The following is a 16,700-nucleotide window of genomic DNA, read 5'->3' as shown; positions in this document are numbered from 1 at the left end:
GAAAGGGAGAGACGGAGGGTGGGTGAAGGAAAAATTGTTAAAGGAGAGAGGGAGTGTGGGCAAGAGAAAATGGTTAAGGGAGGGAAAGGGAGAGGGAGGATGGGAGAGGAAGGAGGAGGAACAAGGAAGGAAAGGAGAGATGGCGGGAAAATGGAGAAAGGAGGTCAGGAGATAACTTGAGGAAAGGAGGAGGAAAATGGAAGAACAAGTATGAAAAGAAAATGTAGGAGGGAGGAAAAACATAAGGAAAAGAGAGAGAAGAAGCGAGGGAAGAAGAGTGAAGAGACAGATATGAAAAATGTAGAAGGAAGGAGGGGCAAGAAGAGTGAAAGACAGGAAGAGAGGGAGAAGATGGAAGGGCAAGGATAAAATGATAAAGGTCGTGAAGGAAAGGAATGAAGGAAAGAAGAAAATAAGGAAGGAGGAAGGACAGCCATGAAAAATGTACCAAGTTTACTCATAATGTTGCCAAGTATTATGTATTTATGAAGTTCCTGAAGATCTCGTGATGCGTATGAACGAGGAAGTCCTTTTACCTGACCCACGTATACATGAAAGGCAAAGTTGCGGGCATACACTGGCTGTGCGGGACCTCCAGGCTTATCTCCCTCCCACTTGCTCTAGAGTTTGTGATGGTGTGTCTAGTGGTCTCGATACACTGTTGAAATTCCACACAAGATTCATCAATAAAAAAAGTAATAACTAAATAACTATCTAAATAAATGAATAAATAAATAAAACTGGAGCATTTATGTCCTAATCTAACCTAGACTAACCTAACACAAATTATCCTAAAGTAACCTAACCCAAACTAACATAATATAATTGACTTTAAACTAGTCTAACCTAGACGTGACTGACTTAACATAACCTAACTGACAAGACTAACCTAATATAACATAAACCATATTGGACCAACCTATCCTATCCTAGCTTGAACTATACTAGACTAACTCAACCTAACCTAACCTAACCAAACCAAACTTAACTTACCTAACCTAATCAAGACTTGACTAACCTAACCAAGAGTAGACTAGACTAACCTAGACTCGACTAGAATAACCTAGACTGCACTAACTTAACCTAATCTAAACTAACCTTACCCAACTTCACCTGGAGTAACCTACGTGGAAAATACTTATGGGTTTAATCTAATGTTCACTGAAAGAAAAAAAAATTCCCCTAGAAGGAGCATGTGGTATATTATGAATAAATGTATAAAGCCACAGGCAATATAGATCTTTACCACCTGAGTGGGCAGGAGACAAGTGCAAGTATTCCATTTTCAACACGGGGACAGATGCCAGGCAGGTGATGAACGATCTCCTGCACGCCGCGACGTATCCATCAATGGGGAAATTCATATAAGATACTTTCCAATACATTTATCAAAGTGAAAAATGTGTATTTACTCCGGCACCGATACATCCATCACAGAGGGAGTGAGGCGGGGCGACGCGATGACCGCCGCCACGCGACACGCCGCACCTCGTGACGCGCCTCGAAAAATGACCAGTAGTGGAAGGTATCGGGTTTTCAGCGGTGGTTTCATGACTCTAGCGACAGTTTAATAAGGTCAAGTAACAGCCGCTGCGGTTTTCAAGGGTGTTTAATGACTGTAGTGAGTTTAACAGCCTCTACTGGAAATTACGAGTACTAGGGTTTTCAAGGGTGTTTTAAATCTAGTGATCATTCTTAAGAAGCTCTTGTGAAAAATAATAAGGTTCTGAAGGATGTTTTCATGAGGGAGAAACTGAAGAGTGGAAAGACGAATTTTGTATGTGAACAAGGCAGAAAGAAAGAGGAAGGTAACGTTGATAGGACTGACGAGAGAGAGAGAGAGAGAGAGAGAGAGAGAGAGAGAGAGAGAGAGAGAGAGAGAGAGAGAGAGAGAGAGAGAGAGAGAGAGAGAGAGAGAGAGAGAGAGAGAGAGAGAGAGAGAGAGAGAGAGAGACAGACAGACAGACAGACAGACAGACAGACAGACAGACAGACAGACAGACAGACAGACAGACAGACAGACAGACAGACAGACAGACAGACAGACAGAGACAGAGACAGAGACAGAGACAGACAGAGAGTTATAGGATTAATGGCCAGCACTTCCATTCACTACCCTCGCTGTTATGTACGAGTATTAGTGTACGCGTGGCAGTGGCGGTGCTGTGGCTAACGCGTTCGTCTCAATCAGCGCTAATCCCCTTTCGAATTGCTGCCACAGGTACGGGGGTTTTATTACCTACGAGTTACCTGTGCGCGGGGGACTCTGTAAGAAGAGCAAGGGTATTACAGCTGTCATTCCGTACTAGTCAAAATATTATGACACTTTTTTTTTTTTTGTAACCTTCAAATGTAAATATATACATAATTAAATGAATAAATAATGATAACAGTAAAAGTAGTAGTAGTAGTAGTAGTAGTAGTAGTAGTAGTAGTAGTAGTAACAACAACAACAATAATAAAGGAAGGAAAAGTAAAGAAGTAGGATATTCCTTTTGATGGGCATCTTAGGAAATGTATAAAAGGAAACCAAAAATAAGTAATTATCCATGGTGAAAAAAATAAATAAATAAATAAGAAAAGCAGAAAAGTAAAGAAGATGAAGACGATTCTTTTTTGTTGGACAGCTTAAAATATGTATACAAGGGAACGAGAACCAAAAATGAGTGATAATTACTTTTGCTGTGTGGCTTGGAAATTAATACAAGGACGAAAATGTGAAGAAAGTTATATTTGTGTTGGGGCAGCTTGAAAATGTATGCAAGGAAATTAAAAAATAAATAAAAGCTGTAATTTACTTGTTTAGTCTGGAAATGTATACGAAAAGAGAAAATAAGGGTAGGAAGAGAAGTAAACATGCACTCGAACTTGTGTATTATGAAAATGTATGCAAGAAAAAAAAATTATGTTATGAAGCATGGGAATACAGACATGGGAAAGGGAAATAAAGACAGAAGTTATTTTGTTTTTGTGTACCTTGAAAAATAATTGTACGAGAATGAAGCCTGAAGTTTGTGTTGTGGTGGTGGTGGTGGTGGTGGTGGTGGGTCGTGAAGAAGGACGAGTGGGTTGTGGCTTTCCTGGAAAGTTGTATTTACTGCGGTGCTCCGTTTGGCCTGGAGCGGCTGGAACAAGTTATCGATGCAGCCACCCGTTGTTTGCAGACACCAAGACAATGCATTGATACTAACGCTTCCTACACCTTGAAATGCTGATACGAACACTCCCAGCGTGAATGCAAATGCCTTCCCACTGCTTGCCAGGTTTGGGTGCAGGTCTAAGTACAAAGCTGAGTGCTAGTACATCAAACTTTAAAAATCAATATACGTGTACTTGGGCAATGTGCGCGTTTCAGAAAATCAAGTACTTTTAAACAGTACTCGTCAAGTACAGCACAACACAGAACTTCTTAAAGGTAGTCCAGGACTCACTCCAGGAACATATCCACCAAAAGAGAAAGGCAACTTAGTGTTACAGCTACGCCAGATCGACAATCAACGGAGGCTTATCAGATATTTGCTTCGTAATATGAAATAAGCATGTCTATGAAAACAATAAATGATCTGGTTAGTCGTGCTCTTAATTAAGTACATTTTCAAGTATTTTGACTTGAGTACTATGCAAGTCTACTGTACATATACTTTTTTCTTAAGTACTCGTTCACAAGTGTTGACGAACCTGTACCTAAGACTGCTGGCTGCAATGTTTATACTCGTAGGTATATTTTTTCTTTTTTTCATTATGAACACTTCCACTTCCTAGACCCTCTAACTGGAGATACAAACACTTCTCTTTACTTCCAGTGTGAATGTGAACACTTCCTCCTTCTACGCCTCCTTCTAGAGTTAATGTTGACGTGTGTGTGTGTGTGTGTGTTTTTTTTTTTCACGTTAATGCCAAACATTTCTTCCATTACAATTGTTGTTGATGATGATGATGATGATGATGATGATGATGATGATGATGATGATGACGATGACGATGATGAAGGTAATAATGATGACAATGTTGTTGTTGCTGCTGCCGTTATCGTTTAGTTGTTGTCGTAGTTTACCTGTTGTTGTTGTTCCCCTTCCACTAACAAACACTGACAGAAATATTTCCTCGCTTTCCAAACCTAAATACCACCACCATCATCACCCCTTCACCCTCTCCCTCTCCCTCTCCCACACTGGGAGCCACGCCCCTTCCCTCCCGTCACGACTAACTCCCATGTTCCCTTCCACGCCTCGCCGCCGCAGACACAACGACCTGGCGTGGAACATCCGCAACTTCGTGCACAACAAGCTGGAGAAGGTGGACATGTCGCAGAACCTGAGCACGGTGGAGCCCTGGGGCGGCTCCCCCTGGTCCCACACCGACCTGGCTCGCCTCAGGCACGGCAGAGTGGGCGCCCAGGTGAGTGCGTGCACGTGTGTCGGGGGGAGGGGGAGGGGAAGGTTTTGGAGGCGTTAGGGAGGGAGGCTGGGAATGGAAGGACAGGGAGGGCGGGAGGCTGAAGAGCAGAGCAGGAATTGAAAACGGACAAGGAAGGAATGGGAAAGAGGCAGAGACAGAATAACATTGAGGATAGTGACGATAGGAACGAGATAAGACCAGCGTACGAGAGCAAGAGACTGTGGCGGGGAGAGAAAATCTAAACGGTAGGGGAGCAGGAGAGAAGTGAAATAGGTTAAGAGCTGCAGGAGGAAAAAGAAGCGAGATATTTTGAGAATAAGAGGAAGAAAAATGAAATAGGTTAAGAAATAGCAAACGATAAGGTTATGGAATGCAAAACACCGATGCAAAAGGAGGAAAAGGAGAATGTAATGAGTAAAGGAGAAAAAAAGAGAAACTTAAAGAATTTGAGGGAGAAAAGTGAAATAGGTTAATAGTTTGAGTTAAAACAGCGATAAGATAATGGAGTGCAAACAGCGATGCAAAGGGAGGGAGAGGCCAATGGCATGGGTAGTGGAAAGCTGGCAAGGCTGCAGGAGGGCGCGGAAGGTGAGAAGCATGCAACACGAGGAGCATCATGGGTAATTAGACTAAGGCACAGGTGTTTGGCGTGATATCTCAGGTGCAACGGTATGCTAATGAGAGAGAGAGAGAGAGAGAGAGAGAGAGAGAGAGAGAGAGAGAGAGAGAGAGAGAGAGAGAGAGAGAGAGAGAGAGAGAGAGAGAATCATTCGCCCTTTAACTTTCTCGTCCGCTTAAGAATAAAAAAAAAAAACTATTCTGTGATTCATATCATTCACCTTTTACTACTGAGTGAAGGGAAGGACACGTGTCAAGACCAGATCTCTCTCTCTCTCTCTCTCTCTCTCTCTCTCTCTCTCTCTCTCTCTCTCTCTCTCTCTCTCTCTCTCTCTCTCTAGCAGCTAGCGAGGGTTAACGAGGGTGAATATTTTACCACTAAGCGTGTCCACGAGAGAGAGAGAGAGAGAGAGAGAGAGAGAGAGAGAGAGAGAGAGAGAGAGAGAGAGAGAGAGAGAGAGAGAGAGAGAGAGGTTTGGGAGGGAAGCAGACAGATTAAATGCAGGTCAGAAAACAGTGGGGGTCTCTCTCTCTCTCTCTCTCTCTCTCTCTCTCTCTCTCTCTCTCTCTCTCTCTCTCTCTCTCTCACTTTACACATACGAGTATGTACGTATATATCGTTTGGCATTTTTGTTCGGATTTCCAGGATTTTTCTATTATTTTTGCAGTAGAGTAAAAAGCAAAAAAAAAGCAACAAAAAAATCAAAATAAAAAAAAAAAAAAAGAATCGCATACACACGTGAATATCCTCGACTTGGCTTAAATGTATTTTTTATATATTCATCTTTTTTTTATAGGATCGGTGGAAATACTGTTGTTTTCATGCGTCTGGCCCCCCCATCTCCCCCATCCGCTCTCTCTCTCTCTCTCTCTCTCTCTCTCTCTCTCTCTCTCTCTCTCTCTCTCTCTCTGTGTGTGTGTGTGTGTGTGTGTGTGTGTGTGTGTGTGTGTGTGTGTGTGTGTGTGTGTGTGTGTGTGTGTGTGTGTGTGTGTGTGTGTGTGTGTGTGTGTGTGTGTGTGTGTGTGTGTGTGTGTGTGTGTGTGTGTGAGCATTTTTACAGGTACCATCCTTTGCATTCATCAAAAGGTTGTCAACTAGCATTAAAAAAGACCTCACTAAATGGAAACCAGACAAGCATTATATATCAGGAGACTGCTTTGAGAGAGAGAGAGAGAGAGAGAGAGAGAGAGAGAGAGAGAGAGAGAGAGAGAGAGAGAGAGAGAGAGAGAGAGAGAGAGAGAGAGAGAGAGAGAGAGAGAGAGAGAGAGAGAGAGAGAGAGAGAGAGAGAGAACCATTTCCATTTACAGACCCTAAGAAGACAAGAAAGATTAAATAAGCACCTCAACGACCATTACTCAAAATCCTACCACGAAGAACCACGAACATTACAGTAACAGCAAGACTCGTCAATCCAGAATCCATAAGGGGGAGTAAACACAAAGTACACAGTGGCAAATGAACTAAATGCCTCGAGGCGATCACAAGGCCAGCTAGTCTCCTCCCTCCCTTCAAACCAGGAAACAGTGAGGTACAGCCGGGAGGGAAAGGGGAGAGAAAGGGGGAGGAAACAGAAGTGAAAGAGGAGGACAGGAGGGAAAGGAGAGGGCAGGAGGATTAGGGAAGCATATAGTAGGGGAGAGGGAAGGGAATATAAGGGAAGAATATGGAAGGAGGATTGGAGAAGAGAATTATGCGAAAGGAAGCAGGTAAGGTAGCAGGAGGAGGAAGAAAGATGACAGGTGAAGAAAAGGAGAAATGGAAGGAACGCAAGATAGAAGGGAAAAAAAATGGAAAAGGACAGGGTAGAGGAAGGCAACGGTGGGGAAACAAGACTTGGAGCAGGGAAAAGAAATAATAGAGGTAAGGAGGAAGATAAGGCAGAACACTGTAAAGAGAAGGAAGAGAGAATAGGGGAAAAAAAAAAACACTAAACAGAGAATGGAAGGAAAGGAAAAATATTTAACAGGAAAAAGTGGAGAAACAGTGGACACGTAACAGGAAAGAATAAAAAGAACATTTAACAGGGAAAAAGAAAGGAAAGGAAAAACTAAACGGCGGGGGAGGGGGAGAAGGACAAAAGGAGAAAGGAAAGGGAGAACAGTAGACTGGAAGAGAGAGAGAGAGAGAGAGAGAGAGAGAGAGAGAGAGAGAGAGAGAGAGAGAGAGAGAGAGAGAGAGAGAGAGAGAGAGAGAGAGAGAGAGAGAGAGAGAGAGAGAGAGAGAGAGAGAGAGAGAGAGAGAGAGAGCAGATAACGCAAGACAGTGAGAAATGAGGAAGGAGGAAAGGGAAGGGTGGGAAAGGGAAACAATAGGGAGAGGTAGGGAAGGAGGGCAGGAAGGAAGTAAGAAAAATGAGGTTACCGCGACACTTAACCATCTTACTTGTTCCACCTGTCCCGAAGCGCAGCCACCTCTCCTTAGTGAAGTAAGCAACACCTGAGCGGCCTCACCAGCACACCTCCACACACTGCTAAGCGCTAAGACTCTTTCCCCTCAAGCAATGCGAAGAGAGGAGGAAGGAAGGAGGGAAAATGTTATCGACTTTTTATCACATATTCCTCTTTCTCTTCCGCTTTCCTCTCCTCCGTTTCTTTCTTATTATTCTCAATCTCCTTCTTCTCTTTCCGTCTTTCCTTACTAAATCTTCTTTGTTCTTCTAGTCATCAGCCGCTTCTTCCATCCTCTTCCTCCTTTCTTTTTCTCTTATTCCTTCACTTCACCTCTCGTTATCCTCTCCCTTCTTCCCTGTTCTCTATTCCTTCCACCCTCTCAACTCCTCTCTTTATTCTATGTCCCATTTCTTCCCCCATCCCTCTCCTCTCCTCTTACTATCTCTTCTTTTTCATTCTTCCCTATTTCCTCCTTTCTTTCCCTCTCCTCTCATTATTCCCCCCATCTATTCTTTCACCACCTCCTCCATCTCTTCCTCTTCCTCCTCCTCTTAGTCGTTCCATATGCCAAAACCGCCCAAATTCCCCCTCCTCCTCCTCCTCCTCCTCCTCTTCTACCTTAATCTTCTTCTTCCTCCTCCTCCTCCTCCTCCTCCTCCATCTCCTCCTCTTCTTCCTCCTAGTCGTTCCTTATGCCAGACCACCCGCCAAAGTCCTTCTCTTCCTCCTCTCTTCTATATCTCCTTCCTCCTCCTCCTCCTTCTCCTCCTCCTCCTCCTCCTCCTCCTCCTCCTCCTCCTCCTCCTCGCTCGTAGATATGTATTATTTAAATTAACGACCGCGAAATGTGTTAATCTGCAGTGTGGTCGTTCTAGTGTAGGTCGTCCCCGCCTCCTGTACACCCGGAACTGCGCTTTGATTCCCGCCACACACACACACACACACACACACACACACACACACACACACACACACACACACACACACACACACACACACACACACACACACACACACACACACACACACACACACACACACACACACACACACACACACTGCTTGCTTGGCTCCCACGTCTCTCTCTCTCTCTCTCTCTCTCTCTCTCTCTCTCTCTCTCTCTCTCTCTCTCTCTCTCTCTCTCTCTCTCTCTCTGTGTGTGTGTGTGTGTGTGTGTGTGTGTGTGTGTTTGTGTATGTGTACGGTTTGGTTTTGGGGTATGTTTTATTTATTCATTTTTTTTCATGTGCTCTCTCTCTCTCTCTCTCTCTCTCTCTCTCTCTCTCTCTCTCTCTCTCTCTCTCTCTCTCTCTCTCTCTCTCCTGGGGCTCTCTCTCCTGGGGGAGATTTGCAAGTTCGAGAGAGAGAGAGAGAGAGAGAGAGAGAGAGAGAGAGAGAGAGAGAGAGAGAGAGAGAGAGAGAGAGAGAGAGAGAGAGAGAGAGAGAGAGCTATCAGACATTTGTACATGTATACATGAATTTTTTATGTGCGCTCTCTCTCTCTCTCTCTCTCTCTCTCTCTCTCTCTCTCTCTCTCTCTCTCTCTCTCTCTCTCTCTCTCTCTCTCTCTCTCTCTCTCTGTGAGAGCAAAGTATCAGATATACACACATTCAGGAATCAGGATTCATGAATATAAAACAAAATAATACAAAAGTATAGATGAAAAGGGGAAAAAAACGTGCAGTAAAATAGAGCAAAGATCAACAAAACTGACAGCTACTCGAGACAGACCTTTACAACACAAACAAAACAGTTATAAAAAAGCACACAGAAGACAAGAAGGAAAATCGAAAATCAGACAAAAACACACACATTGCAGGAGACGAAGAACAGGAATAGAGGCAATCGAGTGAAAGAGTGAGTGAGAGGAAGAAAACAAGGCACCTAAATGCGAAATTCTTGTGACAAAGAAAGAGAGAAAGAGGCGGAAAAATCACTGCAAAAAAAAAAATAAAGAAAAGAATCAAACAATATACAGAAAACAATGAAGCAAGAAAAATAACAGCAGACACACACACAAACAGACAGACAGATGGACACAGACAAAAAGAAACACATACACAAACACACGAAGATAGACGAAGTGATAGGGACACAAACACGGATGGAAATCGAGAGCCAGACAGACAGACAGACAGACAGACAGACAGACAGACAGACACAGAAGAAAAGTGAAAATAGGAGTATATGCATTTTTTTTTTTTTCCTGTAACCTGTAAGTAATTTTTATCCCTTGCAAGTTTGGGGTAAAGAAAGCTGTGGTTCTGGAGTGAGGCAAGGGAAGGGGAGAGAAAAGTGACGGGGAAAAACGGCAACCTCGCTAATAATTTGCTATCGACTGAACCCGCCTCGGAATTAGGTAAGGGAGGCGGCGAGGTCTGGAGGGGGACAGGTGGGAGATCAAAAGGTCGAGGGCGGCAGAAACACAAAGGAACACAAAGCACTACAAAGGAAGAACAAACAGCTACAGATCCTGGGCGTACGAGGCTTGCTGTGCTGAAGTTACAGTCTAATTTAAAGTAAGAGGTATAGGATGGTAAAGCCGAAGATTCCTGAAACTTATATGAATTTAGGTATGAAAACGAGAGATAGCAAATACTTTATATATTTTATCACACTTCGAGTTTCTCATTTTCTATGGGGAGGTTATTACAGGAAGCAGAGTGCAGTCACGGTGAGAAATTGAGTTACTGCCCTCTCTTCCACTGTTCAGCGTTTTTCACAGATGCACATGGTTACAGGGATGAAGGCTAGGAATCTGAAGGTTAGCAGAGACTAGTTTCGATCTATGGACGTCTGGGTTATTTTTTATTTATTTATTTATTTTTTTTTATGTAGGAGGGGCACTGGCAACAGAATTATATATATAAAAATAAAAAAAAAGCCCACTGAGGTGCCAGTACCCAAAGTCAAAAGCGGTCGTCAAAATAGTCCCAGCACGCTTCCACAACTACCTTTAGTCCCATAATCGGCTGACTACCTTGCAACAAAGCCTGACAACTGGTGGATTTATAGCACACAGAGAATTCGAGAGTGAAGCAAAACTGAACACACAGGAAGGAATGCACCGTTCAATCACCTCCTGACCACGACTGTATCACTGCCTTGCCCTTCCCTCCACACACACCACACACCACACTCACTCACCACACCTGATAAATAAAACCACAGAGGAAAACAGGAACTCCATCGCCCTTCATGAGAATCTAATGAGGTATCCTAATTAATCTGTAAGGCATGCAGGGAACTAAATACGATGGCAGTGCATAATGTCGAATTTCAAACTCATTCCACTGTATTCAACACATTCAGAACTACAGCAGGATTCAAAGCGTCATGGAATCAATAGTTAATCATCGTAAATAAGATACAATCCTGCAGGATAAATAACTATAGATTTTGAGTCCCCATGATTACGAGAAATATGCTTAACTTGATGGGATTCTCTAATAATAATTTATGTACGTGTCCTTACGAGCTGAGAGAGAGAGAGAGAGAGAGAGAGAGAGAGAGAGAGAGAGAGAGAGAGAGAGAGAGAGAGAGAGAGAGAGAGAGAGAGAGAGAGAGAGAGAGAGAGAGAGAGAGAGAGAGAGAGAGAGAGAGAGAGAGAGAGAGAGAGAGAGAGAGAGAGAGAGAGAGAGAGAGAGAGAGATACAACTTTTTAATATACACCGCGACAAGAAATATCTGAGCGCTTCCCAGACACGTATTCAGAAAGAGAGAAATGAGAAGGAACAAAATAAATAATCGAGTTAAGCAAAGTGAAATGAAAGGAGAGAGGAAGAGACGAGACGGAGAGACGGAGGAGAGACAGACACACCTTAAGACAATGCAACAAAGACAATGCGAAGAAAAATAAATGCAAATTCTGGACAAGGAAGGAAGAAGCCTGCGGTGAAAATTAATGTAGGAATGGAAATGAGAGAGAGAGAGAGAGAGAGAGAGAGAGAGAGAGAGAGAGAGAGAGAGAGAGAGAGAGAGAGAGAGAGAGAGAGAGAGAGAGAGAGAGAGAGAGAGAGAGAGAGTCATAATAGTCTGCATTGTTATCGCTGAGAGAATATCGAAATAATAGTAGCAGCAGTGGTGATGGTGGTGGTTACTGGAATGGTGGTGATGGTGGTGGAGGTGATTGTGATGATGATGGTGTGTGCGGGGGGAATATTTTACACTGCTTTGTTTGCTGTCGTTTTTTTATATGAATGGTGAGTGAGGGTGGGAATGAGAGGATAGGGGGAGGGAGGGAGGGAGGGAGGAAGGGGGGAGGGAAAGGGAGAGTGAGGGGCAGTGAGGTAAGATAAAAAAAAAAAAAAAAAATGAATTGCATTGAAAATAAAAATGATGGGTGAGAATGAGAACGGATAACAATGAGAAGACAGGAATGGGAGAGGGGAGGAATGAATGATAGGAAAGAGGGAGAGGAGGGGAGGGAATGAGGAGGAGTAGGAATGAGGAAGTTAGTGAGGATAAGAGTAAGGGAGGAAGAGAATGAGGATGGATAGACAGGAGGAAAGAGAGAGGAGAGACAATGAAAGGAAGGAAGGAAGGAAAACGAAAGGAATGAGTGAAGAATGGAAGATCGAAAGGAAGTAAGGAAGAAAAGAAGGAAAGAAAGAAAAAGATAGAAAGGAAAGGAAAGGAAAGGAAAGGAAAGGAAAGGAAGGGAAAGGAAAGGAAAAGAGGGAAGGAAGAGATGTATGAGAGACAAATGAATGAATGAATGAATGAATGAATGAATGAATGAATGAATGAATGAAGGGAAGGGAAAGGAAGGGAAGAAAAGAAAAGAAAAGAAAAGAAAAGAAAAGAAAAAAAGAAAAGGAAAGGAAAGGAAAGGAAAGGAAAGGAAAGGAAAGGAAAGGAAAGGAAAGAATGAATGAATGAAAGGAATAAATGAGAAGGAGTAAATGAAGGGAAGAAGGAACGAAACAAGGAAGGGAGATGAGGGAGAGCTGTCCTGTCCTAAACACTGCAGGTCGAAATATTGACTCATCTCCTGCGGGGGTTTGGAGCCAGCTCAGGGACGGCGCCCCCCTTTATTTTCCTGTGTCAACATTACCCCACTAAACCATTTACTCTGCGGCCCCCTGATGCTCCCCCCTCTCTCCTCGTCCTTCTCTTCCTCCTCTTCCCCCTACTTCCCCTCTTCCTCCTCCTCCTCCTCCTCCTCGCAGTCCATCAGCACTCCCATCACCATCACCATCACCATCACAACCACAGCCTCCACCACTACCCCTGTGTGTGTGTGTGTGTGTGTGTGTGTGTGTGTGTGTGTGTGTGTGTGTGTGTGTGTGTGTGTGTGTGTGTGTGTGTGTGTGTGTGTGTGTGTGTGTGTGTGTGTGTGTGTGTGTGTGTGTGTGTGTGTGTGTGTGTGTGTGTGTGTGTGTGTGTGTGTGCTTGAGTGGCGGCCATCTGGCTAACATCCACGAGTAGTAAGAATGAAATAATAAATTGAAGTTAATTCTCTCTCTCTCTCTCTCTCTCTCTCTCTCTCTCTCTCTCTCTCTCTCTCTCTCTCTCTCTCTCTCTCTCTCTCTCTCTCTCTCTCTCATTACTTTCGTGGGGGCCCAAACTTTGTGAGGTTTATGTCATAGACTGTGTGACGAAAGAGCTGGCTAAGACCGTCACGTGGAGGAGGAGGAGGAGGAGGAGGAGGAGGAGGAGGAGGAGGAGGAGGAGGAGGAGGAAAGTAGTAAAAAGTAGCGGAATTCATGAGGTGTTTGCCAAGGTGAGTGAGCGGGAAGGTTCTCGTTACCTGGTCAGTAATCGAAGTGTTTCTGTCTTTACTTGGTCCTTCGTGTGGTTCGTTCTTTTTCCCTCCTTTCCAAAGCTTCCTTTAATCGATGTTTCCCTCCCCCGGGCCATCATACTAAACCTGTTTGGAGCAGAAGTTTACGGGCGGTCCCCCCTTCATAGGCCTTAACAAGATTAGGTACTGTAATCTTCTCCTCTTCGTCCTCGTCCTTATCCTCGTCCTTCCTCCCTTGCTCTTTCTATACCAGCTCGTCTACTTGAATCCTTCCCTAATCCTCTTACGCGCGGTCTCTCAGTGTGACAGCCTCAGCATCACTCGATAAACCCAACTTCCTTCTTGACCACGTCCTCCTGCAGCCAGACCATCTTTCAGTAATGAATTTAGCAATCGGGGAAGCGAGGAGGAGGGAAAGGAGGGAGAAGGGAAAGAGGATAGCAGGACGAGGGGAAGGGAAAAGAGGATAGGGAAAGGCGAGGAGTGGAGGAAAGTGGAAGAAGTGGAAAGGGGAAATGTGGAGGGAGAGGAAAGGAGAGTAAAATGAGAGGGAGGAGGTGGGAAAAGAGGAGAGGGAGCGTGCAAAAAGAGGAGGGAAGGAGAAACGAAAAGAGTTGCGTGAAATTTTGACGGCGCAATAACGAGAAAAGATGGAAAAGAAAAAAAGGAAGCTGAAGGAGGGAAAAGAAAATGGAGAAAAGAGGAGACGAGGAAAAAATGAAAGAAGTGAGGGGGAAATAGAGGTAAAAGAATGGAGGGTAGGATAACAATAATGAAATGGAAAAATGGGAAAACACGAAGAGAAAGAAGAGAAACTTATGGACAGAAAAACAAGACGAAAAAAAAGAGAGGGAGGAAGAAGAGGAACAAAGAATACAAAGGAAGACCAAACATCACCAGACAGACCTGTTGATCTTTATCGAGCTGTTTGTGGGGACTGCACTATCTAACTTACTGTAAGACTAAAAAATATAGTAAAGATAAAGGTTTCTCCCCACCCACCACTCCCTCTAGTCAGGAAAGGAATAAGAAATGCCGTACAGCGTGGAAAAACTGCATGTAAATTTCAAAGGTAAGAGATAAGATTACCATTGAGGCTACGTCCATCAGTGTAGTTCAGTAAAGGAAAGTAAGGGAACTTTTTCACACTAAAGTAAATTTGAATGTATTTTTAGCTGCAATTTGCTAAGACAGCTAGTAGTGCCTCAGTTGTGGATTGGTATTCGAAAATTTGTCCATTCTGTGTTCAAACAATGTACCTGTTGTGCTTTCGACGCCATTGTGGAGAATTCCAAACGTTAACGACCCTATTGAAGAGTTGTTTCGCTTCGTTGGACTTTAATCTTTTGCCAAATACCTTGAGGCTGTTTTGTCTTCCTGTTATATTTGATCGATCAGCCGTAAAGCAATCATCCGCATCACTGTTATCGACTCTTTTCAGTATTATAAACACTATTAGCTCGTCTCGCATCCTTCGTTGTGAAAGACTGAATTTTATTTTATTTCGTTAAGCCTTCCTTCACAGAAAATATTTCTCAGCTGAGACATAATTTTAGAGGAGGAGGAGGAGGAGGAGGAGGAGGAGGAGGAGGAGGAGGAGGAGGAGGAGGAGGAGGAGGAGGAGGAGGATTCTATATTTATGATAACGAGAAACAACAAAGGATCCTGACGGTTTTGGTTTCGCTGTAAAGATTTGGTGTTTCATAAGTTCGGCTCTTCTGCCCAAGGAGTGAAACTGCGTCCCATTTTTCTTTGCTCTGAGTCCAGTGCAATGCGTTTCCTCAACACCTGGTGGCTTGCAGAGACCCGCGAGGAGAGGCACATCTAAACGAGTTCTCGGAAATAACTTTTTTTATTTATATGTATGAATGATGAAGAAAAGCTGTAGAATACTTCCGACCCCTGTTTCCATCATAAAAAAAATTATATATATATATACGAGTATATATATATATATATATATATATATATATATATATATATATATATATATATATATATATATATATATATATATATATATATATATATATATATATATAAACAAATAAAATGAAAAAAATAAAGAAAGAAATAAAATCAGGTAGTCATGTTCTCAAGTCAACCTTCATTCACCACAGCTGTGTTTTATCTTTCCCTCAATTTCAGATTCTCCATTCAGCTGTCGATCTTAAAAAAAAAAAAAATCTTACACTTGATGTACTTGATGATAAGAGAGCTCAGGACAGAAGAAAGACGCGAAGCAGAGTGGCGTGCACAGTACAGTGTTCATGGTACTCCACTTACTCTACTATTGGCAATGACTGCGCCACACCCAATCTTGTACCTTTCCGACTGAGTACTGAAGCCACCATTACGTTACTATCGGGGGCCAAAATAACACCAAACGTAATATTTTTTCTTTCTACTTCAATACAGAGATCAAATCTTGCACGCTATTCAGGTTATGCCATTGTACGCGGTAAGGTCTTGAGGTTTGAGTTTTGTTTAAAGGGACCTTATATACTCCTATTCTTTAACTGATAGGTGTTTTAGTTGTTATAATTTAGGACGGTGTTCTGTAGGATGAGTTGAAAACGGCTGGGACTGGTCATGACGGCAGGAGTAGGTTGGGAAACATTTGATGGTATGTACTATTAAGATGAGACTTAATTGTCCACGAACTAAAGCGGTTTGCTCACTTTTTAGATTTTCCCGAGGCTGGGAGACGTTCAGAGTTATGTCAGGGATTTTACCAGACACGCTTTAGTGCTTAATTATTGTAATACTGATAAATATGCTAATTTTTTTTATACTAATATTCGTACTAATCCTAACAAGTCTTCCTTTTTCTCCTGTGTGTGTGTGTGTGTGTGTGTGTGTGTGTGTGTGTGTGTGTGTGTGTGTGTGTGTGTGTGTATGTGTGTATGTGTGTGTGTGTGTGTGTGTGTGTGTGTGTGTGTGTGTGTGTGTGTGTGTGCCGCAGTTCTGGGCGGCGTACGTGCCGTGTGGTGCACAGTACCTCAACGCGGCGCAGGTCACGCTGGAGCAGATCGACGTGCTGAAGAGACTCATCGCGCGCTACCCGCAGCACCTCGGATACGCCCACTCCCACGCCAGTAAGTCCCCCACGCCCACACACTCCCACGCCAGTAAGTCCCCCACGCCCACACACTCCCACGCCAGTAAGTCCCCCACGCCCACACACTCCCACGCCAGTAAGTCCCCCACGTCCCACACACTCCCACGCCAGTAAGTCCCCCACGCCCACACACTCCCACGCCAGTAAGTCCCCCACGCCCACACACTCCCACGCCAGTAAGTCCCCCACGCCCACACACTCCCACGCCAGTAAGTCCCCCACGCCCACACACTCCCACGCCAGTAAGTCCCCCACGCCCACACACTCCCACGCCAGTAAGTCCCCCACGCCCACACACTCCCACGCCAGTAAGTCCCCCACGCCCACACACTCCCACGCCAGTAAGTCCCCCACGCCCACACACTCCCACGCCAGTAAGTCCTTCACGCCCACACACTCCCACGCCAGTAAGTCCCCCATGCCCA

At 43.9% G+C, this 16,700-nt stretch overlaps 1 protein-coding gene and 1 long non-coding RNA gene across 4 annotated transcripts in view; one reads left to right on the top strand and one right to left on the bottom strand.

Annotated features, from left to right (window-relative positions):
- Positions 1-16,700, bottom strand: part of LOC135112097 (uncharacterized) — a 210,882-nt gene that overhangs the window by 82,117 nt on the left and 112,065 nt on the right. The window lies entirely within an intron of this gene.
- Positions 1-16,700, top strand: part of LOC135112096 (dipeptidase 1-like) — a 185,789-nt gene that overhangs the window by 138,784 nt on the left and 30,305 nt on the right. For both annotated transcript variants that reach the window (XM_064026058.1, XM_064026059.1), the window contains exons 5-6: positions 4,242-4,398; positions 16,120-16,252. In XM_064026058.1, the coding sequence (XP_063882128.1) occupies positions 4,242-4,398; positions 16,120-16,252 (290 nt within the window). The remainder of the gene's footprint in view (positions 1-4,241; positions 4,399-16,119; positions 16,253-16,700) is intronic.

This window comes from Scylla paramamosain, chromosome 23 (genome assembly GCF_035594125.1).
Source record: "Scylla paramamosain isolate STU-SP2022 chromosome 23, ASM3559412v1, whole genome shotgun sequence".
In the NCBI taxonomy this organism is placed as follows: domain Eukaryota; kingdom Metazoa; phylum Arthropoda; class Malacostraca; order Decapoda; family Portunidae; genus Scylla; species Scylla paramamosain.
Note: the sequence above shows the minus strand (reverse complement) of the source record. Positions and strands in the feature narration are given on the sequence as shown.